Below are 24,547 nucleotides of genomic sequence, written 5' to 3' on the forward strand. Positions count from 1 at the left end.
AATTGCTACTTTGAAGATCGAAGATTGGTTGAAAACAGCATCAAACCAGTTGGGCAACTACTTGCGTATCATGAACAATGAATTGACTCCATTTCGTTTAATCGGCAGTGATTATCAGATCTGAGCGGCAGGCATTGTCGAGTTATGCCATTTTTAAGATGTATTTTGTATGAACTGAATGAATGTCACCGTACCAGTAGAACACATCCCTTGAAATTCATGCATTCTAAGACAAAATGTTGGAAAAGTTATGAATTTTCTCATCTAGCGATGGTGGCACCAAAATTTCAGAAGTTCATAATTTTTCAACGGATTGTACGATTTCCTCAAACTTTCACTGACGTGTTCTACTAACATTGCTGCATTCACTAAATTTGCATGTATGTATGGATGTCATTCCCCTTTAACGTGACTATTGTGACAACCTGTAGTTGCGAAGTGCTACAGTCCCCGCTTCTGAGACAGGAAATGGTTCGTTTTATGAAGGGCAACATTCTGTTAAGATGCTTGTTACTCTATGCTTTATTATAGTGACCGAGGTTTGTATACCAGTTGCAAACATACACAGGACTAATCAATAAGATGTCTGTCTTCTCTGGGTTGATCTACACGAGATCAAACTCTACAATCGCATGCTTTGCTTTGGAGGACAAAATTAGGTTTGGTGGCATCGTTTTCTCAATAAAAAAGGAGCCAATTTTCATGGTATTGATAAATAATAATAATAATACATACAATTTCTATAGCGCCGTTCTCCACTTTGATTAAATGCTCAAGGCGCTTTACAATTGTACATCAAAGCAAACAGACTGAAGATACAAGTACATCACAGTAATAGAAGAAGGATGAAGAAGCAGAAAAAAAAGACATGAAAGTCTGTGTTCAAAAGACACTGGTCTTCAAAATGCACTGCTAAACAGATAGGATTTTAAATTACTCCTGAAAGATGTTATAGAGCTCGAGTCTTTCAGCTCACGAGGGAGTGAATTCCACAGTGTTGGTCCAGCGTGAGCGAAAGCTCGTTCCCCCCAAGATTTCCTAGAAAACGGAATATGTAAGAGACCTGAAGTTGAGGATCGAAGAGTTCGTGAAGGTTGGTATTGACGAAACAAACAAACATTGTAATCAGGAGCTGTTCCCTCAATAACATGATAAACCAAAAGAAGTATCTTAAACCGAATACGCTCCAGTACAGGCAACCAATGAAGACTCTTCAGGATAGGTGTGATATGACTGCGTTTACTTGACAAAGAAACAATACGTGCAGCGGCATTTTGTAGCTTTTGTAATTGGGCAATTTGCGAGTTTGGTAGATTGAAAAACAAACCATTACCGAAATCAAGGCGTGAAGAAATAAGTGCATGAACAAGTTTTTCCGTGGCAGAGCGAGTCAAATACTTGCGAATAAAACCAATATTGCGCAATTGATAACGGACTGATTTAGAAATGTTGGTGATTTGATCGGACATAGCCATGTGAGAGTCAAACATAACACCCAGATTGCGACATGACTTTGACAGAGGAATATCATTACCTACAATCGAAATACAATTAATATCCAACTTATTCAAGTGAGATTTAGAACCAAAAAGGATAAATTCACACTTGCTGTGGTTTAGAAACAATGAGTTAGACCTCATCCAAGCATCAATATCAATGATGCAATTTTCTAGACAGCGCAGTGCATGAGATGCTTGGATTTGATGTGGTGGAAAAGATACAAAAACTTGTATGTCGTCTGCATATAGATGATACCGAACAGAATGCCTTTGAAATATTTTCCGCAGACCGATCAAATAGATAGAAAAAAGGGTGGGCCCGCCAACAGAGCCTTGAGGTACACCACAGCCTAATGGCTTTGAAGACGATGTGACACCATTCAAAAGAACAGACTGTGAATGGTGTGATAGGTATGATTTAAACCATTCGAGAGCTTGTCCCTGGATACCCAAACCTCTAAGTGTATTGACAAGAATTCTGTGATCTACAGTGTCGAAGGCCGAAGACAGATCCAACAAAACCATTGCTGTGACGGATCCGGAATCCATTTCCCTTAAAATATAACTAGAGACATTTATCAAAAGGGTCTCCACACTATGGTGAGGGCGATAAGCCGACTGTAAAGGATCGAATAGACCATGTTCCAGCATATAGTCTGAGAGTCTCGAGAACACAACTCTCTCTAAAATCTTGAACAAAAATGAAAGATTGCATACAGGACGATAACTTGTCAATGATTCCTTATCCAATGAAGGTTTTTTCAGCAAAGGACGGATCAGAGCTTTCTTTAAAGATAAGGGTACGGTAGCTTGCTCGATACTGAGGTTAACAATTTGAGAAATAATCGGGGCAAACGTGGGTGCGCAGTCCTTTAAGAGAATGGTTGGAACCGGATCCAATGGACAGGATTTAGGAGGCAATTTACGAAGAAGGAGAAGTATTTCATCAGTAGTTGTATGTTGGAAGGTTTCCAGTGTGGAAGAGGTAACAGGTTCAGATTCAGATAGTACAACATTACAATTGAAATTATCTCGGATTTTTTCAACTTTCGAATGAAAAAACTGACTAAAAGTTTCAGCCATGGCACAGCCATCGACATGTTTAGGCAATGGAGATGACTGTTTGCGGTTCAAAAGTCGATTGGCAACGTTGAAAAGCTTCTTATGATCATCTCCGCAGTTTTCGATGAGTCTGGTGTGATAGATGCGTTTGGCTCTGGACACAAGGTAATTTACTCGGTCTCTCTGATCACAGAACAACTTTCTGTCTGTCTGCAGCTTTCCATTGTTGCGCCATCTCCTCTCAAGTCGCCGCCGCTCTTTCTTTGCTTCAGAGATACCAGAGTCATACCAGGGACTGTACTGATGAGACTTCACTTTCCGAGTCTTGGCTGGTGCGTGAATGTCCAGTAACCTGCTAAGTTCTGAATTGTAGCGGTTCACAGCATCATCAACGTCGGCTGTTGACAAGGACGAAATGTTACTGTCAGACACGTCGTTGGCGAAATCAGTCCTGTTGATGCCTTTTATGTTGCGAGATGAGAACGTAGCATCATTCCTCTCTGGCTTGTTAAAACGAAACAAGCAGGTTACGGCGGAATGGTCGGAGATGCCGGGAATAACTCGTGTGTTGGAAAATAGCAGTCTGTCAGATTGCCGTATCAAAATGACGTCGAGAATATGGCCATGATCATGTGTAGGTGTAGTCACCAACTGGCGGAGTCCATGGCCATCGACGAGGTCGTTGAACTTCTGCGTGTACTGGGATGAGAGCTTATCTAAGTGTATATTAAGATCTCCTGTGATTACGAGAGAAGATAACTTATACAACTTTTCATCTAACAAATCCGAGAACTCATCAATAAAAGATGAAAAAGAACGATATCCTGGTGGTCTGTACATAACTACAATCTCAAGACTAGTAGTGCTGTTAGAGACCACGGCTGACATAGATTCAAAACTGAAATGGTGATCTGATGGATTGAGAACTACAGAGAGATTGTCCCTGTACAAGAACCCAACACCTCCACCACGCCTGGAGGCTCGGGGCTGGTGCAGAAATACAAAACCGGGTGGAGTGAGATCTGTGATGGCTGCATCATCTAATGGAGTCAGCCAAGTCTCAGTCACTGCAACTACATCAAACTTGTTATCAACAACAAAATCTTGAAAAATTGTTGACTTATTACAAAGGGATCGGGCATTGATTGTACAGAATCTAAGGTGATCACTAAATTTGTCATAACCTCCTCTTTTCCCTCGATGTGTCTTCGACCTCCGACCGATACCCAGGGACAGAATACTCCTCCATACTTCCTTGTTTTCTTCACGCCATTTTGGGGATTTACTGCCACAGTTGTATGAGTGAAGAAGCTCACTAGAATATCGAACCCTAGAATTGCGTGTGCCAAAAGTTATAGAATCAGACACATCTTCAGAAGGGCCTGGATTCGGGTTAATGTCCCCACACATAAGCAACTTTACACGATAAGTTGATACAGTATTGGAGTAGTACAGTATGGGGCTCCCAATGTACTTGCCCTTTGGTTGTACAGCAGAGCCATGGGACATACCAGGCTGGGTAGCACACATACGACAATAGGTCTGTGATAGCTGAGTGCTATTACACAAAAGAAGGGCAACAAATACAAAAGAATGCAATGCCAATGGTAACATTGTGTCAGTGAGAGTGAACCACACAGAATCAAGTGCAGTGAAGCCTATGCTATAACAGGTATAAAATGGCTGTGGTTGTCTGCACTGTATACACTGTAGCTGTACTGAAAAATCAATCCACTGTAAATGCGCAAAAACAGTACAGAAATCACTACAATTTGTCCAGCAAGTGCTTGAAGACAAACATTCAAAGATAGAATACAATACACACTCAATGAAAAACTTACAACAGGAGAAATAAGCGAAGAATTAAGAGCTCTGCTGGCGGGCAGCCACCGGGCGCGCGCAACCACCAAAAAAAAAAAAAAAAAAAAAAAAAAAAAAAAAAAAAAAAAAATGGTCAAACCATGTTTTTATCTCCATTACTATCGTGCCTTCTAAATTCAAAATTTACCATCTCCATACTGCACTTACGCTTTTTGCTGAGTATTAAATTTGCTATTGTCGATAGCACAGTACATCTAACACAAGGAAATCTACACCAGACTTACAACATCATAAAAGATACCATCGACTTTGTTCATGATAACCTTCTCACTACGGCCTGTAAGCCTAGCTATCGTCTGGCTTCATTCGACAGAATTCAGTAAAATACATGGTACCTTTAACCCAACATTATAGATGTACCTTCTTATAGGTGGTCTCATCTATAACACCATTAAGCCTGTCAGTTTGCATGCAACACCATAAAGAGGCCAGGATATGTCTTTTGCTTCTCTATGAATTGAAATAAATCGTTCACACTCTTGTGTGTATACATATGTTACAGTGGTATCAGTCACAGGCACACGCGTCTCATCTACCCACCGCTATTCCATGATTACGTCATAATCAGGTAGTAAAAGTGTATGTCTGCATCTTGGGAGAGTGGTCGTTATTACAGCCGTCGCTCCCGACCGTTGTAGACGGTGCCACAGTAGGACTGGTGTACTCATTGTAGTGGACGTTGTTTAGCCGCATCGTGCCTCCTCTGGTGTACGTGCTGCTCTCCCGGCCGCCGCGATTTCTGTCGAATTTGCTCGCTCTAGGGAAGCACCAGGGGCACATGTCGGCCAGGTTCTTCTTGAAGTTTTCTCCAATGAAAGTGTAAACCAGCGGATTGAAACAGCTGTTGCTATAGCACCAGCAAACTATGAAGGAATACGACACACGAAGAGCTTTGCTCTTGGGCACGTCTATGGCAAAGGCGATCTGCATTGCGTGATACGGCATCCAGCAAATGAAAAATACCACGATCACCGATATCGTCAAAATCGAGACGCGTTTTGACGCCCGTTGAGCGGCGCTTGCACCGTCCGACCTCAGAGGGAGGTTGCTGCGTAACATCTTGTAAAGCAGGGCCGTGTACGCGGTCAAAATCACAAGGAGGGGCAATATGAACCCCAACATAACATTGAAGTAGCAATAAAAATATACTTCGGCATCGGTCTTGATATTTGCCGTATAGCAGTGCTCTCCCGACTCGTCTATATCCTGGTAAAGCCACGATGGGAGAGCAAGCAGAATTGCGGAAAACCACACGAGGCAGCAGAAGATGCGCGTCTTGGTCTTAGTTCGATACCGGATCGATGATATCGGATAGACAACTGCGACATAGCGATCAACGCTCATGAAGCTGAGCGTGAAGACGGATGCGAACATGTTCACCGAGTCATAGCCCGTAACGAGTTTACACATCAACCGTCCAAAAGGCCAATGGAGGGACGATGCCTGGACGCCCTGAAATGGGAGCGTCAAAACAAACATGAAATCCATGATAGCCAAGTTTAGTATGTAGATGTTAGGGATCGTTTTCATGTTATTGTACTTCATGAGCACAGTTATTACGAGACCGTTCCCAATTAGGCCAATTATGACTATGGACGAGTATACGACTGGAACGCCGACGCGCAACCACATTTTTTCCTCATCTGAGAGGGAAAACTGTGTCATATTATCCTGGATCGAGTACTCCCCAGTGACCATGAGCGAGGTACTGAGGGCAGCCTCAGCCGAATCCATCCCTCCCATTGAAATCGCCCCGCCTTTGAAATTCGAAGGAGCCCACTTCAAAGTTTATCACTCAGCCTCAATCTTCCTTGCCTCATATAATGCAACCAACAGTAACACAGTTGTGTTGAGCAATTATTAAGACGACAGCCTAAGTCCGTACATGTCTCCACGCAGACCCGCTACTCATTTAGCTTCACTCAGCGGAAAGAGTTGGAAATGTTTCAGCGAATGATTTCCTCCAGTTGATAAAATCGTTTAGAAAAATAAGTAAAATTGTGGTTTCCCCTCCTACACGAACATTCATCTCAGCCCGTGAGACTGGAGAAGCGCAGCCGCAGCATCTACGTCTGAAATGAACAACTTCTGTTCTGCTCGCTCTCTTTATACCATCTCAGTATGCCGCTGCGGAGGGAACCACGCGAGCCGGCGGCGCACGAGGTACATCTCGTCCGGGCCCACGAAACCCGTGAACACAATGATGTCCTACAAACGCGCGCGCTCTGTCAAACTACTTTAGTATGGAGTAATCACATGCATTGAGCGAGAAATTTCCTAACCCGGCTTCTCGTCTGATACTGTAACAACTCTTAAAGCTCTATGACATTATTTCCCGTCGTCCCAGCAGCAATCTTTAGATTTTTGTATTCATAATCAAACGTACTCTTGTTTGTATAATAATTAATATGATCCATATTCATTTTCTCCATTACATGTATTCATTCTCCTCATTTGGCTCTGGAATCAAATGGTCAGTCAATTTGGCAACACTTTCTAGAATTATGGTTAACTCGACTGGCAGTCCATTTATCAGTGTATTTTCCCCTTTTTTTCACCCAACAAGGAATGAAAAAGAAGACATTAGCAAGAGAGGGGTAAATACATTTATATGTTTTTATGTTTATATATATATATATATATATATATATATATATATATATATATATATATATTTATATATTATATCATATGCACAATCTTAGGGAAGGAGAGAGTGAGAGAAGACTTAGATAAAGAGAGAAAGATAGCTGAAGCTCGGGACGGTAATGGGGAATCAGAAATAGGAATTGCGATATGAGAAACGAGAGAGAGAGGGGAGAGTATTGAGAATATTGCAATATTGAGAAAAGCTGGATGAGATAGAATGAAATGTATTCACTTAATTTTGCCTCGATAGACAATTATGAACCCATCGATCGATCCGAGGTTTTATTTTACCAGGAGACATCTCCCTCAGGTTAAAAAAACCACAACAACAACAACGTCTGCCTTGAACTCCACTGATGTGTCTACCTATACTCCAGAATCGATTTTATTAGAAGTCCGAGAAAAATTGAAACAAGATCTTACCAGCTAAACCGTTGCAATTATAAATTTGTAGAAGGATGTTTTATGAAATCTTCTTTTTATTATCTCTGTATGTTTTTTCACGCTTTTCCTTTACGTAGAAATACATTTTTACCCACGTCGGAAACAAACATTGACTCAAGTCGATTGAGAATAAAATGATTCTTAGGGAAATATCTAGAAAGGTTATTTACTGCACTTCTGATAAAACAATATGGGTGCTTAACTGAAAAAAAGTTTACGGACACAAACACGCGTGTTATAATAAAATGAAGCGCTGTCAGACTGCCAAAAAATCGAAGTGTAAGATCGCGAAGTTTCAGTTTCTAACGATCACACTGGCAAAAGATCGTGATCTTAAAAATCGCAATCTTGAGTCTGATAAATTAATTGCTATTGCATGTGAGAGTCTCGCATTTGGGTTTAGATGAAGATAGACAGTATGTGTGTGTGCGTGTGCGTGTGTGTGTGTGTGTGTGTGTGTGTGTGTGTGTGTTTGTGCGTGTGTGTGGGAGCGCGTACGTCTAATCCTATACGAGAGATTGTCGTGCCAAGAAACAAGCGCAAACAAACATTAACATAAAAAGAAATGAAAACCTCTTTCTCAGCGGTCAGTCATGGGGGGGGGGGGGTGGAACTCTGAGCCAATCAGATGCAAGGATTTTAGTAGCTTTTGACAGCTCTTCGGACAAAGAAAATATCTGACGGGTCTCATTTCATTTGGTTGAACATCAGCAGACATGTATGAGATATAACACCATAACGTCATATCCGTCATGTGCGCCTGTGTGTTCGTACGTTCCTTTATGCGTGCATAATTATGAGTACGCCTGATGTTACTTACTTTTAAGGGTCTTCCTAAGCACTGAAGGCGAACAAAAATAAAACAAAATAAGATAAACTATGGCAGTGAAGTAATGTAACCTCTGTATCTGTATTTTCCTATTAAAAGCGTATACTTTCATCTACTGTTTTCACGTTCATCTCTCCTTTGTGTTATTGCACTATTTAACCTTTAAGTGATGTTCACAATTGGGCTAACAACTGGAAATACCTCATCATTGTTTTATGTTGGCAAGTTCTTAATGCTAGTGTCCTCAAGTTTGGGGCACCGTCATACTGCAAGTGAACTCGCGAGATGAAATATGGATATTCCCGAACACACCTAAGAGGATATATCCGAGATAATGTCAAACGCGATATATGTACACGTTTCCTTGGGTTAACCGTGTTCCGCCACTTAGTTGATTAGGATCAATGTAAACAGTTTATCCTCGCTACATTTAGTAGTTGTCAGCGTCAGACAGGGGCTTCCAAGTAAGTTTTTCAGAGATGTCAGCTTTACAATCCAACTCGTAAGAACCGTTCATAGCGAAGTGCTACAAATGACAAGGAAATGACGAAGAAATAACATTCACAGAATAAAAGCAATTGATATCCCCACATTGCGTTTAACCATGTTTTTGTGTGTTTTTGTGTGTTTCTTTTTTCCATGTAGAATCTGCTTGAGTGTGTTGTGTGTACATCTCTGAAATTCCCTGGGAACATGTGGCTTGCGGGTATCCATATACGCTTCACTATATGTTTTAAACAAATTTGTGTAGGTTGGGATTTGTTTGTACGCTTGATGTATGTTCGCTAGGAGGAGCATCGAGTGTAAAATGTTTCTACATGAGGCCGTGGCTGCAGACACTAGGCTCCTCGTGTTATAAACAAACTTTCTCCGCGAGCATGTAGTCGGAAGACAGGAGGATGGAAGGGTTCTGGATACAACAGTCATGTCGGTCGCGTTATCTCTAAATGTCAGACAGTGGTAGTCGAAACTCAGTGAAAAAAAGAGGAAAATGCTCTGAAAATTGCACAGCAACCAAAAGTGTCTTCGTAACCACGAAGTAATAATAATAATAATAATAATAATAATAATAATAATAATAATAATAATAATGATAATAATGATAATAATAACAATAATAATAATAATAATAATAATAATAATAATAATAATAATAATATATGAGACTTCAAGGCACCAAATCCATCTAATAGATAAATGCTCAAGGCGCAACCATGTGCAACATAAGAATTACATACAGGTACGTAAGAAAACGTAAATGACAAAGTGAAACAGTACAAACGCGTATGAAATAATGATAATCAGTTATCATAAACTAAACTAAACAAATACTTCTTGAGATTATTCTTAAATACTTCAACAGAATTATTATTCTTGGTGAATTTAGTGAAAGAATTCCATAAAGAAAACCCGGCGTAAGATGAAGTAATATTAAAAGATGGTAGGATTTTTTTCTGGATTCTCTTTAGAATTACATCAATTTATTCTTGAGAGGCCTTTGCAACAAGTAGATTCTAATTTAAGAAAAAGCAAAAGGCCTGTATGAAAGTCTAAGAAAGGCCAAATGGCTAGGTGTATGTAAAAATACAAGGTCTGTATACAGAAACTGTGGGATAAACTCCACCATTAATGGGATTCAACAATATCTAGATTTTCTAGAGACAATAAGCGTTTAGGAGCAAAGTGCAACTAATCTTCCATTGTACACCAATTTTAGAGATGAGTAGGCAATCAATCTTTCTTGAAATGCCTACTGTTTGTCACATAGTTCTTGAGGGGGAAAAGATCTAATTCATCACTGTGAAAATATGCAAACTCGTTGATATCATAAATGTTTGCAGTATCAAATTCCACAAAGCTTTTGATGAAGTTTTCTGCTATTAAGTTACATTGGCTCATGTTGAAATTAACAACATAATCTTACGATACTACATCTGTGCCTTGGGTTTAATGTTGGACTTTTTTAACACTAAGTGAGTCAAACATCATTAAGACTTTTTTAAAACTATTTCTTCTTGGTCACCTTTAAGGGAAGTCCAGACGATATTCATAATTTTAATCGACAGCTCCATGTATAGATTTGCAGAAATCATTGTGGTCCTTGAGAAACCAATACTTTGAAAAACCCGAAAGAAATTACACTGGACAAGGATGAAGACATAGAAGGCTAACACATTTTTAGAAATGTAGTCAATATAAAACGATTTCACATGTGTAGAATTACGCATGTTTTTTTCCTTTTGTTCTGCTTCCTTGAGCGCCCATTCACGCATTCTTTATGGTGATGCTGCCATGTCATCACCTTTGTTCATTTTGATTTGTTATGCATTTTGAAAACATTCCTCTTTCTCATCCCAATCACTGCAAATTCTGAAACCCAGCACCTTGCATAACCAGTTTAAAGTAATTTGTTGAAAAGCAAAAGTCTGAAAATCGATCTGAGATCTCCTTTAACTTAACTTTCAGTTTCAGTTTGCTTCAGCAAAGCTGTTCTTCTGCAAATCCGTGAACAACATAAAAATAGCAGAAATACATACAAACTGCATATACAATGATAAAGAAAGGAACAAGTGTCAGGTAACAACAAAAACAACGATAAATTAAAAAATGTACTATACAAAAAAAAAAGGAAAACGGAACAAATACCTACGGTAACATGTTATTTTAACACTATCAAATAGAGAAAGAGAGAAAAAAATTCTATTCGATGTTCGAAAGATGTAAGAATATAGTACTTAACATTTCAATTGCAAAGAGGCTTTGGTGAATATTGTTATCAAATACTTCTTCTTCTAAATGTTTATTTTTCAAAGAAGGAGATAATGATAGTGAGTGATAATACAAACTATCAATAAAATGATCATCCTTGGAATTTTATGATTTCAACAGTGATCGAGTGTTTTCATTTTCGTTTGCAACCAAATATTTGTGTACAGTAGTTGACTCACGAAATCAAGTAGTAGTGCGCAAACACATTCATACCCACATAAGAGTCCGCAAACAAACAAAAAGATGAGAAAAAGACACAAAAAGTGAACTTCTCAGACAAATCCATGTCGTTATTATTTCATGACTTTGATATTATTTACAAAGAGAAAAATAGTCACATCGGGTTTTTTTTTTCTCTTTACTCATATTCAAGATCAATATTGACCTCCTCTTCTGGTTTGTTTGTTTGTTTTTTCTCAATGTCATTTCTTTTCTTAAATATAAAGATAGAGGAATATCCCGAAACCCAAACATGCACAAACATTATTATGACCATATATATCTAGGTACCGCTGAACATACAAAGCCATGCTGTTTACAGCGAGATTCAATGTAGGCGACCGTATATTACTTAGGTCGTCGTGAAGGGAACAAAAAAAGATACAAATTTTCTTCTCCTTTTCACCCGAAGTAAGCTAAAGGGATTCTTTCCAAAGGAAACGAAATGATTGATGAAAAAAAAATCTGTCAAATTTACTTTATATTGATCTAAAGCCGCCTCCCTCTGGGGCTTTTAACGTGGTTTCATAAATTTAATTTGCTTGTCAGATAGTATGTTACAGAAGAAGAGCGAAAGACATGACACACAGGTATTCACTCCGGCTGGGGTTCCAAAAGCACAGTAGTGGCTCGGAATTATGGGGCAAAATTAACAACCAAGGCATACCAATAAATTGATTGTAGTCGATACAAATAAGCTTGATTTAATAATATAACAAGGTTGATACGACATGCATTTTGCAAGAGATTTGCCAAAAACAAAGCAAGAAAAGGGTGAAGTAGATGGAGAAAAAGAGAAAAGGAATTTACAATTCCTACTAAAACATTTTGAGTTTCCAAGACGACAGAAGCATTCTCATCAAGGCAGAAATATGGCGGACTGATAAAGACAATTTTGTTTCTCGGAAAATAACATAACAAAATTAGAAACATTTTCTTTCATTCTAAATCGTCCCAGAAAAAGCATTTACAGTTTAAGCCTAAAGTGGACTATTCCAGTTTTGCCTGTTCTTTCTTGTAAAAAGTGATCATCTGGTGAAGGCAGTCATTATTTACGGAGTATACACATTGTACTGGAAAGGGCCCGTTTCACAATAAATTATGTTTTGAATTTATTTGTTTTGTGATGTTTTGTTTTGTTTTATTCTAGGGGAGGGAAGTGTGTGTGGGATAGAAAAAGCAATCGGATGACACGCCTTGGAGCTGCCAAGTTCACTCTCAACCTATTTTCAAACTAAAGATTGCGAAGAGAAAGTGATAAAAGGGAAAGTAAAGAGAAAGGAAATGCTGTGTGTTATGAGTAAAATGACCGATATCATAACGTATGAGTTTGTAGAGCAAAGTAACTACTAGATAACAGTGTTTCATCCATAACAATTACGTCACGAATAAGATATGAAATGTATAATCAAAGCGGTATAGTCATTTATTCACAATATCTGTGACGACAGGGTTAATGTTCATGACAAGAATTGACGGCGTAAAACAACACACACTGCCCCCATCATACATCGAGGCTCGTGTCTACATCAATTTTTTTTTTTTCTAACAAGGTGACTACCTCAATCATCCCAGTGTCATTCCCGTTCCGGCGAGGAGGTGTCTCTCTTGAGGCACGCTGTACACACCAGCTCAAAAAAGAAAAAAAAAACTCAACAAAACAAAACAAAACTGCATTCACTCTTGTCCCGGATGCGTCCGCGAAGAAATGCGCGCCTCATTAATCTGTCATCTGCACAAATTCCCGACATTGCGCTGATATCTCTCTCACTCAGCAGTTCATTTTGGAGATGTATCGCTTGAAAAGCGGCCGGGAAGAGTAGGCCAGTGAGGAAGAGAGGAGAGAGAGGGAGATGAAAAGGGAGAGCGAGAGGGGCCGAGATCATCCCGCCATTTCCGAGGATGAGCCAGATGCATGATAGATCACCCAAGAGCAATGCGATTAAGGTATTCCCTGACAGTAACTGCAATGGAGAACGCCAGCACTGTAAAGTGGAATATGTCAGTGCTACTCGTTTTTTTGCTTGCGTTCTGCTTGTGATTGTGATTGTTTAAATGTGACGTGCAGTCATGAGGAACGGGAAAAAAATGTGGGCTTCTTTGAGGAAGGAGTTCGCGATCCTGGGTGAGTTTGGAAACGAGTAATAGCTGAAAACTTTAAAAAAAATTCCATCAACAACAGCAAACTCGAAGTTGAGGCTGCAAACCACTTAAACAATACATTTCATTTTTTTACACTGCTTGAAGGTAGAATGCTGTAACTGGGTCAGTTGTGAATCTGATACATTTTTTTTTTCACAATAACACACTTGACTCAAGCCCTATATAGCCCTACATTTCGTTACGAACGAAAATAACATGAGCGACTCATGAAGCTAAGACAATCTTGCATTTGGAGGGATTTTCCTTCCGTTTTCTTATTTATTTATTTATTTTGTTCAAAGAATTACGCATTCATTTATCCTCTTTCTCCCACACTTTTGCGCTAGCTGATTCGTTCGACATGTGATAAAACATTGCTTCCAGCGTGTACAAAGGTAATTTTCCACACAAAGTTGAGCAGAGCACCATATCGCACAGGCACTCACTGACTGATGTTGTTTTCTGATGCTACGGCAGAAATTATGATCAGTGACGTCACGGTCATGTGATCACGGCAGCCATTTTAACTTTGTCCGCAACCCAGATTTTAACTGCTGAAATTATTTTGATAGTGAAAAAAATCACTCTGACATGAGGTGGCGCTATTTTCTGCGTCTAAGATTTATGGGAAAGATGAGTAAAGCTTACATCCTTAGGCTGGAATTGGTTGGCTATCATCAGCAGGCAGGAAACGGCTACAATATTTCTTTCTGACACTCTCCCCTCCATCCCTTCACCCTCCCCCCCCCCCCCCCCTCCTCCCGCCCACACCTCGCCTTGCGCGACTAAGACAACGTAAGCTGTCAGTCATAGATAGGGTAAACGAAATTTACTGAATGCCTAATTGCTCAGAGAATTGACCATCTGTTCCAATTCAATCGTCCTCAAGCAGCTATTAGCGAGTGGAGCAATTCGGGGTTGCATCACCCTGACGTCAGATTTAATTCAAAGTTCATAGAGATACACCCTCATCAAGACCGCACTCTTGTCGTCTAACCCGAGTCAGGGGTCAATTATTTCTTGCGTTGGGTAGAACCTGGAGTACAATATTAACCGGATACATTCATTTTGTTTTAAAACCCACTTTGTCAAAAGTTACAACCTGCTTTCGCATAAAGGCTGGCTCCCCTGCGTTGGTTGAGATAACTGAAGCACGTGCCGCGGTAAGTGAGATAAATGGACGGTGGTATCTTGAAAGCGTCAAATACATCGAAAGGGAGAACTCTTGTAAGGCCCACTGTTACCGGGCAGAAAACGATTTACTTCCAGTCCGTAATCTATCAACTCAAGAGGGTAAAGAAGCTGAACAATCAAGAAACGTAACGTAATTGTGTTGGTTCTGTGTGTACGCATGGTGGGTGGTGCACTACCTTCTAACAGCCGCACCCGAGATGCACGGATAAAGTCGCCATCTCTTACCGATGCAATGTCGACGTTTGTCAAGACTTCTCCAAATCAAGCGACGTTTGTTTCTTCTGTTCCGCAGTGTCTCCCACCCTCTCATAAATGGGATGAAAAGTGAATACAAGGGTAGACTTGAATAAACAAGCGCTTGGGAGAAATTATATTTGTGCAGCAACTGCGCTTTTCTTTTCGCCAAGAATGTGCAATATGGAACAATCAATCTATTTTTTCAATAAATGTTTTGACACGCCATAAAAGTGTTTGCCACTTCCCTTTGCTGGGAAATCGTCAGCATCTAAACTAATGCCTTGTATGCTGAGCGGTTCGAAGATTTATATTCAACAGATGTTAAGCGACAATTTCACTAATTCTTGTTTACGGCGACGCTCAATAACACACTTTGAAAGAGCTGGATATTTGTTGAATATCTTTCGGCCTACATCCGTTTGTCATCTAAACGACACCGTCAGAGACGTTTTTATTTTTCTTCTCCTTCTTCTTTTTCTTCTTTTTAGAGCATAATCGCGGTGACATTTTACCAGCACCATGTTCAACACTTATCTTTCTCAACAACGGCTGCTATCATATAAGTTGTCACGCAAACTCCAGCACACGAATCACCTGAATTGTATGTGTAAACTTTTCCGATGAAATTTGTCAAAGCAAACCTTGTCAATTGCGTGACGCCTTGCCAGAAGGCGACAAGAAAAGGAAATGTGTTTCATAAGCATTTATTTGCTCCGTCATATTTGTTGATAAACAGAACGAAGTTGTACCACAGTGTATCCAAGTTGAGAGTTCATTACTATGCTTTTAAATATATGCACGGTATATGATACAGTAGTGTAAATGCCTTTGTAACAGGAGGAATGTAGCTCTATAAAATTAGAACCAATAATTATTATTTGCATACAGTCAAACCTAGCTATAGCGGACACTCAAGGGAGACGAAAAAAATGGCCGTTTTAGACAGGTTGGTGGCCGCTATAGACAAGTTCTTTAAAGGGATGGTACAGTACTGGTGGAGGCGAGGATTAGGCTTTTAACTTTTTGTGAGATACCAAGAAACAACTTATGAAAGAGTACAAAGCATACCATTCTAAGATAACTTCAAAGTTTATTTGATGAAAATCAGTTTTGGAATGACTGAGACATCCAAAAATAAAGTAAAATAAAGCGATCGTATATAGTGAAAGGTGGGTCCCACCTTTCATTAGGATTGCTCTATTTTGCGTATCTCGGCCATTTCAAAACCAATTTTTACAAATAAACATTGAACTCCTTTGGAATTACATGCTCTTTCATATTTAATAAGTGGTTTCTCATAATCTCACCCAAAAATGTTAGAAACCTGAAGTTAGGTCCTAACCAAAACTGTACGATCCCTTTAACATGCTTTTCTCTCGGAGGGAATTGTTTTAGTGGGCGTATATGGCAGGTGGCCACTATAGACAGGTGGTCGCTATGACAGGTTTTACTGTATTGTGTGTCCAGTGATTCCTGTATGTGGAGAAAAAGAAGAATACAGAAATTTACACACATCACACATACGCACACAAGCGCACATAGATTTCATACCATCAAAAATTCGGGATTGATTTCACTTGGCAAAAGTCTTGTAAAATTTCAATTTCAATTCTAATTTCAATTTATTTTCATATTTCTCACAAATAGCATCAAAAGGTATAATCATACAATACGAAAATTATACAAAACATGAATTAGATGAAAGTTCACAGGAATGTACAAAAGTTTGTCTTGGTATAAACACATGGGTCTGTATACAGAAATATGATGGGGCCTGCTTAAAAGCAAACTTGAACAGCTGCAGGTCCCGTGATAAATCAGATTACGGGAACTATAAAATACAATTTTTTTTGAGACCATACTATAACTGTACTAGACCATGTATTAGACCATACTAGACCATACTATAACTATAACTATAACGCAAAATGTAATGTAGTTGTATTCATTTACTCATCTTAGTGATTTTTTTTAAAGACACCTAATGAAAATTTTGCTGGAAAAAGAAATATATTCGCCACCGCCGAGAACCGAACAAATTTGTACATAGCCTTTAACTTAATCAGCTCCACGCAAAATGCATAGCCCTGTTTACGAGGGTTCATATGATTCTCATCACGTTTACATAATGGTAAACGGGTTATTGATTTTCTGCTGTCAGAAATCTTCTATCGAGATGATATTCAATCGATACTTTCCCACGAAACACTTGACCCCCTGCGAAGCGGGGAGATGTGCTCTGTGTGGGTGTTGTGTAAAGAAATTGCATGGGCCCGCGGAATAGACACTCGATGAAACGGGTCGGGGATAGCCACTACCCCCTTAGGGGTGCCAGAATACGATTACATTGGGAAGATGGCGGGATTGATTTCAACTGGGGCGCACATGTAAAGATTAAAGGCCAAATTCCATTCAGACATTCGGACTCTCGTGGGCTCGCATTAAAATAGTGACACTGATTTTGATCGTACAGTATTGGTAAACTACCTTTATTTGATTTGCATAGTTTCATAGTATTTAGAGGTTTTGTTTTTTTGAATGAAAATTGTTGAATACAATGTTTCTATATGCTCCCGTTCTTAGAATACTTTGTACTGTGACGTCCCATACCATGCACAGAGTATAGCCTGTGCCTTGGCTTCGTGTTTTTTTTTTGTGTGGTTACAATAACGCTAGCAAATGGTCATTGGCTGTGAAATGCAGAAAACCGAGATTGATTTGACAGGTAAAGTAAATTGATAACAATAAATGTTTTGAGTTGGGAGGAGTCTAAAATCAACATTTATTGTCAAGCCATCAGAGTATGCCCTCTTCATCTTTTTTTCCCGTTTATATTTGGAGTCATCTCTTGTTTATCAAATAAGATGCATATTTTTGTTCTTTTTATTTTCTTTCGTTGCATAAGCACGAACTGTCTTACCATTGATTACACTTTTATTCTATTTTAATTATATTAATGTACATGTTTACACCGACACACGCCCACACACACACACTCACGCAACTTACACACGTACACTAATCATACTAAAACTTTGCCTGTTGTGTTTGTGTAAGTGTTGCTGTTGTTTTTCTTTGTCTGTAGTCTGCACCAAGTACGTCACAGAATTTATATCCGTTACTAGCAAAGAAAATTTTTCAAAATTCAACTCAGCACTATACGAAGAAAAAAGAAGAAGTCCATGCTCCGGTAAAGGAAATGGAAGTTGACCGAAGAGATGCAAACAAGATATGGAAACTTTTTTTTTTCTTTCTCGTTTTTCTTCCATCATTTCCCCCCTTTTCCAGGTCATTTGCCGCAAGTCTCAGGTGCTCTTGATGGTTGAATTTTTATCGAACAATAAATCGATGTCGTTTTATTTCTAATTGAGTCATCCACACTTCCGACGGCACCCACTAGTAAACCAAGGTGAGGAAAAGACGAAAATTTGAGGCTGTGCAAGAAGGCGGACAAGGAGTGGTTTGTATATAGCAGTGCCTTGTCAAGCATTCGTTGCAGCGAACATCCATTTCGTATGATATTTCACATCAGATGCAGCTGTAAATTCCATTTACCAATTACGAGGAATTGTGCAGGATGCACGAAACTAGTGGAATTATACTAGACAACAAGAGAACTGATTAAGGTGGAACATCACATTACATCACTTTCGAGCTCGCGTTTGTTTCTTTTTCATCTGTGAATAATGTGTGTGAATGCTGTACTTGTGTGTCTGAATTCCCGTTGATATTGCTGATTCTATTTGTTGTTCTTTTACTCAAGTTTATAGGATGGGAAAAGAGATTAAGGTCAGTGTGCACTAAGGAATTTGGATTTCGAAAGATTGTTTTGAAGAATAGTGAATTGACAGAGATCGACTGTTAGGGGTTCTTAAGATACAATTGTACATATGATTTATTTGTATGTAGGATATCTTAGGAAAGATTTGTTGTTGTTTCAATTCATAACGTGTTCCTGAAATTGAAAATAGGACCTCTCTTTCTTCCCAGCCGTGGGGCTTTTAAGCTTGAATATACTCAACAAACAGCATGAACATTTTGATGTATTAATTCCTTATCTTAAAGAACAAAACAAAAACATAGGGTACCTTACAAAATCTAGTACAAAATCAGTTCTTACTATCAAACTCGAGAATTTCATTACCAGTGATCACAAGTTAATGTGTCTTGTATAGTTAAAAAGAACGTTCATGCAGTTACTCATGTTTTTGTTCCATGAATATTTTTTTTCGAATAATCATTTAAATGCGAGTCGGCTTCAAGAGATGACGTCATTTTACACAACATCTCCCCCTCCCCCTCTCCTCTCTCTCTCTCTCTCTCTCTCTCTCTCTCTCTCTCTTCGTCTTACACACAATGCGCCACGAAACGGTGGCAAATATTCCTGAAAATCATGTAGTCTGGAAAGTATGAGTTATCAATAGGTTGCCGCAATGTGCGGGGTTATTTTCTGTTTTTCTCAACGTACTTCTCCAAGAATTCAGAGCCACATTCTACACTTCAAAGCGCAATTCCAGTTTTATTACTGCACAAGTGGCTGAATGAATCGTAATGATACCATGTAACTGTCTCCTTTGAAGTCGTATTTTTGTGCTGTTTCATCTTTTTCTTTTAAAATACAGCAGAAAACAGGGGGGAAGTGTTGTACTTTATTCTACCTAGGCGTTTGCAATAGTAGCATGATCATTATTTGGCAAGCCTATTTTCGACAACAGACACCTCTGATATAGAAGCAATAGTTTTTATTTAACCTCCAAAACAACAAGTTCGCAAAGTTCCTACGATGAGACGTAGGCCTATAATGGCTATGATGGTTTCTATAATGATTATTTTCCCACAGTACATACAATTCATTTGATTTCGTCTACCTATCCCGTAATAAATGAAGAGTAAATTAATGCATTCCTGCAAATTAGACGATATCCTATATTCTGAGTCTGCTGTCAGGGGGAAGATGATTATTCAAAACCATGGTTATTCCTTGGGGCTTTAATGAACTATTTTATTGTCTAAATGCATATTAATGATATGCGCATCACCAAATTATCAAATCTGCCCAAATAGTGACGTCATCAACTGACAACTGTCTAGCCAGTTAATCAACGTGATCGGAAGATAATTCCATTTAGTTGACGGTATGAATTGGATACCTGCTGCGCTCACGGCATGGTTTTGAAATTGCCGCACGCATGCGGAAGCCACTTCGCAGGCAATGAAGGACAAGTACATTGTATGTATTATACCAGTTCAGTCGAGATGTAGGCAGATGTATTCTTTTTAAACCATTTAAACTGACGTAATGCAAGGATGTAAGGGGCACGGATCCAACGGTAATGAGTCAGAGATATAGGTCCCCTACATGAGTAGATGGTCAAATTGAGAGTCGAATTTTGCATGATTACAAGCCTGAACTCTTTGTAATGAACTTTTTAGTGCTAATCATAATGCAGTGATGAGGCATATCAATAAATCACTTGTGATATTACCATAGCAACGATTTGCGTGTTTGTGTGTGTGTGTGTGTGTGTGTGTGTGTGTGTGTGTGTGTGTGTGGGTGGGTGTGTGTGTCTTTGTGTGTGCCCCCATCAACTGAAGGTCCCCCGTGATATCACACCAACATTATTGGTTCTTATGGTTTTATATCATTTTTTTTAAATATTTATATCCTTCTATCTCTCCCTGTCTCTTTCTTACTTTTACGAGGCAATTCAAAGTTCAAGTCATTTTTAACAATTTGATGGATAAGAATTTTTCTAGACCTCAGGTTCTATAATAGGAATATTGGCGTCCTTACACCAATACATTAATCTCATCCTGGAAATCAACATTTTTCAATTATTTTCACATAATGCAAGTTGATGTGTGGGGTTTTCCACCTGTTGATATGCATGTTCCAAAACAATATTAATACTTCTACAGATAAAAACAAAACACACACACACACACACACAAACAGACACACACAGAGACACACACAGACACACACACGCACACACACGAACAAAGAACCACACGCTAACCATGACAAAGTGTCAACAAGATACTATGTGCAAGAAATGAAAAGGCAAATTCAGTGTCTACGACAATCCAGTTGAAGGAGTGGAAGGAAAAAAAAACCGGCAATACAAGAAAATGAAAAATTACGGTTGTTAAATATGCTTAAAATAAGAAAATTATAACAGAAATTTAAGACAACAGTATGGTCCTCAACGTGCTGCCATATTAAGCATCAGGTAAAGATTTAACAAGTCGGGTGATTTTGATAATTTTGCAACAAAAGAAATTAACAGTGTATAACAAAAGATAGGGGATAAATGTAAGATATATTTTTCTTTTATACTTTCTGAAACTAAAGATGAAAAGAACAAACAATATGACAATGAAAATAAATAGTCACATAAGCCAAACCACAGCAATGTAATTTCTGGTTCCTGATGGGTTGACCGTTCACTATCAATGTAATGACGCTCAGGTTATACACAATGTGGCAAAACCAGAGGCAGGAGTAAATCTTATCGCATGAAAATAGAGACTGATGACGATATTGTTTATGGTGTCTTTACATGTCACTATACTGTTGTGTATTGGCGCGCTAGGCGCCATTTGGGATCGAAGTTGTTGAGTGTTATGATATTGTGGAGAGGTACAGATTCAAACATGCAATTACGCTGATAAAGTCATCGACGAATTTAAAGGAGATGTGGAGTCCAATAATATGCAGTTGAAGTGTTTATTTCTGAGTCCCGAAACTCAGACAGCAAAATAGCCAAAGTGTAACATAGGAGTTGCAAGAGTTACAAGTATCTCCAATGAACACAGATAAATCACAACATGTTTAAAGAGCAGATGAAATGCTAACTCATCTGGCTGAAGCCTGGAGTACAAGTCGGTTGATTCTTCTTTCAGAAACTATCTCTAAAACTTGGGGGAAATTCTCATCCTGAAAAGCACATGGTCCATACACAATATGATTGGTCAATTCATTGTAGGCATGGAAACGTAGGGTGTGGTCTTACTCATTTTGGGGCTTGAAACAAAGGAACAGTGTTGAGGGTAATGGGAGATGGCTTTGTGGCAGGAAGGGAACTGGACAAGGGGTAATAACTTTCTGACCACAATGGGAGTGGATACTTTGATGTGGGGTTGTTAGGAGGAAACTAACCTTGTTGGTCTGACATAGAGACTCCTATTGACATGAGGGGTGATGGACAGGTGTTGGGGTTACTGTGCTATAGCAAGGGGTTATTGAACTATAAGGGAAAGGACTAAAGCACGAATGGAAACTATATTACATAGTTAGGTAATGGAGAATTGCCTAACTCTATGTAACAATACGTTGCTATCGAGTGAATGATTGTAAAATAAAAACAGTTATTAATATTTATGCCAATGGAAATATGTATATGTGTGTATCCGAAGAAATTTGAGCCTGTGTAGCAAGAAGAAAATGCATTGGTCTCTAGTCTAATTATTGGTCTATTGGTTTGTTTTTGATAATTGTAAAGCGCTTCGAAACATGTTTTTATTACGTGCTATATAAATATTTCATATTATTATTATTATAATCATTATCATTATTATTATTATTATTATTATTATTATTATTATTATTATTGTTATTATTGTTATTATTATTATTATTTAGAACACACACACACACACACACCTAGGATTAGAACGCAACCGCACGCCAAAACGAAGCTTAAAGGGGAAGGCTAGTAACTGATCAGTGGGAATCAGTGGAAATGCTGGGAGATGATTGTTCCAATCCTTATGGGATTCATTCAAGAGTTCATTGTATGTCTATTGTTGTGTGAAAATGATTTGCTTCAGAATGGTCTCATATTCAAGTAATGTGCAGTTTAATGCTTCCAGGTTAGCGTCCCTGGTCAGTGACGGAGCATTAATCTGCACATTACTTGAATATGAGACCGTTCTGAAGCAAATTATTTTCACACAACAATAGATATACAATGAACTCTTGAATGAATCCCATAAGGATTGGAACAATCATCTCCCAGCATATCCACTGATTCCCACTGATCAGTTACTAGCCTTCCCCTTTAAGCAAAATCAACCATGCTTTTTAACACAATAACCCCCCCCCCCCGATCCGAGGAATATTATATAGGATACAGGGAGTTAAAACAACACTCGAGAAACTTATAGCTTCATGACTATATATCAAACGTTAAGGCATTTCTCAAACTCGTCAGAATGGGATGTCCTTTGCTGTGAAACGCGAGGATGCCGAGGCACGATGGAGGGAAAGAAGGTAAAAAATAAAAAGAAGTGAAAACTCGGGGCAAACAATTTTCGCGTGATTCGGCTTGGCAGAGTGCTCCCGGTAATTTAATAACATTATTGATGCAGTATGCCAGGCAAAACAGAAAACTAACTCAGGCGTTGCCCTAGCAAATATAATTTTCTTGAAATCTTTGAGGGCCTGGCTTTTTCCCCTTCAAACTCACAGAAAAATGACGGAAAATACCAAAACAAGAAAAGTAAAGAACTGAAAAAAAAACGTGTATGGAAGGAGCGCTGATGGTAATTCCTGGTCCTTTTTCTTCCAGTTACCTGGGAGTTCCTTAGATTATTAAAGCATTGTTTGGTCTATTGCCTGTATCGATTAATTTGACGCACAAATTTATTTCCTTCGAAAGGACAGCCATTGATTTCAATACCTGTTTACCAGCGATTCCATAAATAACCAGACATCTTACCTCGCACAGGCCTTTTCACGACATTCCTATGCCAATGTAATATGTACTATAAATGGCCACCTGAATGCGTTGCACTTACGGTATCACACAAGCGACATCCTTTCTTATACGTGTATGCGGTCTCGAACACTTTTCAAATTGAACACTTGAAAACACTTTTCTTTTAATCTGCATTACGAATCGGTCACAATCATACCTAATGTGAATCTGGTGTAACTTCAGTGTGTTTTCATTTTTTTTAAAGTTGTTGTTAAAGGTTTTTTTAGCATTTGCTGGAACACGTGCGCTTGAGCGAGAATCGGAATTGATGAACAATATCCTCAGGCTATTTGTCCACACTTAAACTAAAGTATTGCTACGATGTCCCAGTGACAGGAAGAATGGGAAAATCCTGTTATCTCTAAATGACATTTAGATAACAACTGATTTCTGCTCTGTTGCTCTATACAAGATATATTATGACTGAATGCATGTGCGTAGGTTTGTATGCAAGTGTGTACGTATATATAGGATTATGTATGTCTGTAAACCTATGCATTAATATGCATATATGCATATATTTCATTTTCCATGTCGGTACCTACACCTTAAATATCATTACATTGTCAGTTAGTTTAGAAACACATATTTTGCAACCCGTGTATATAAAGATTTTCAGGTTCAAACCTTGAATTAATTTATGCTAACTTGATACGAACTGGTTAATATACTATGTTTGAAGGATCTTATTACATGACTTTTAGATTAGAATGAAAATATTTGGCAAGCAGCTTATATGATCGATGATAACAAGATTGATTCATCATTGGCGTTTGGTTTACCCATTCCTCATCCGTATCCTATCTGAGTTTGCTTTTCTAAGATTTCATATAAATTCTCCTAGAACGTTGAACTAACTT

The 24,547-nt window shown here is 38.7% G+C and overlaps 1 protein-coding gene across 1 annotated transcript; it reads right to left on the reverse strand.

Moving 5' to 3' along the window:
- Positions 1 to 4,854: 4,854 nt before the first annotated feature.
- LOC139714743 (somatostatin receptor type 2-like) lies at positions 4,855 to 6,002 on the reverse strand. Its single transcript, XM_071626412.1, has one exon. The coding sequence runs from the start codon at positions 5,985 to 5,987 to the stop codon at positions 5,007 to 5,009; it is 981 nt and encodes a 326-aa protein (XP_071482513.1). The 5' UTR covers positions 5,988 to 6,002; the 3' UTR covers positions 4,855 to 5,006.
- Between the last annotated feature and the right edge of the window lie 18,545 nt (positions 6,003 to 24,547).

The sequence above is a fragment of the Diadema antillarum genome, unplaced genomic scaffold (genome assembly GCF_040938485.1).
Source record: "Diadema antillarum isolate AM-2024a unplaced genomic scaffold, OU_Dant_1.0 seq00002403_RagTag, whole genome shotgun sequence".
Taxonomy (NCBI): Eukaryota; Metazoa; Echinodermata; class Echinoidea; order Diadematoida; family Diadematidae; genus Diadema; species Diadema antillarum.

Bases quoted from the DNA above. Each gene is read 5' to 3' on its own strand.
- LOC139714743 (XM_071626412.1), bottom strand. From the start codon at position 5,987: ATGAAGTACAATAACATGAAAACGATCCCTAACATCTACATACTAAAC.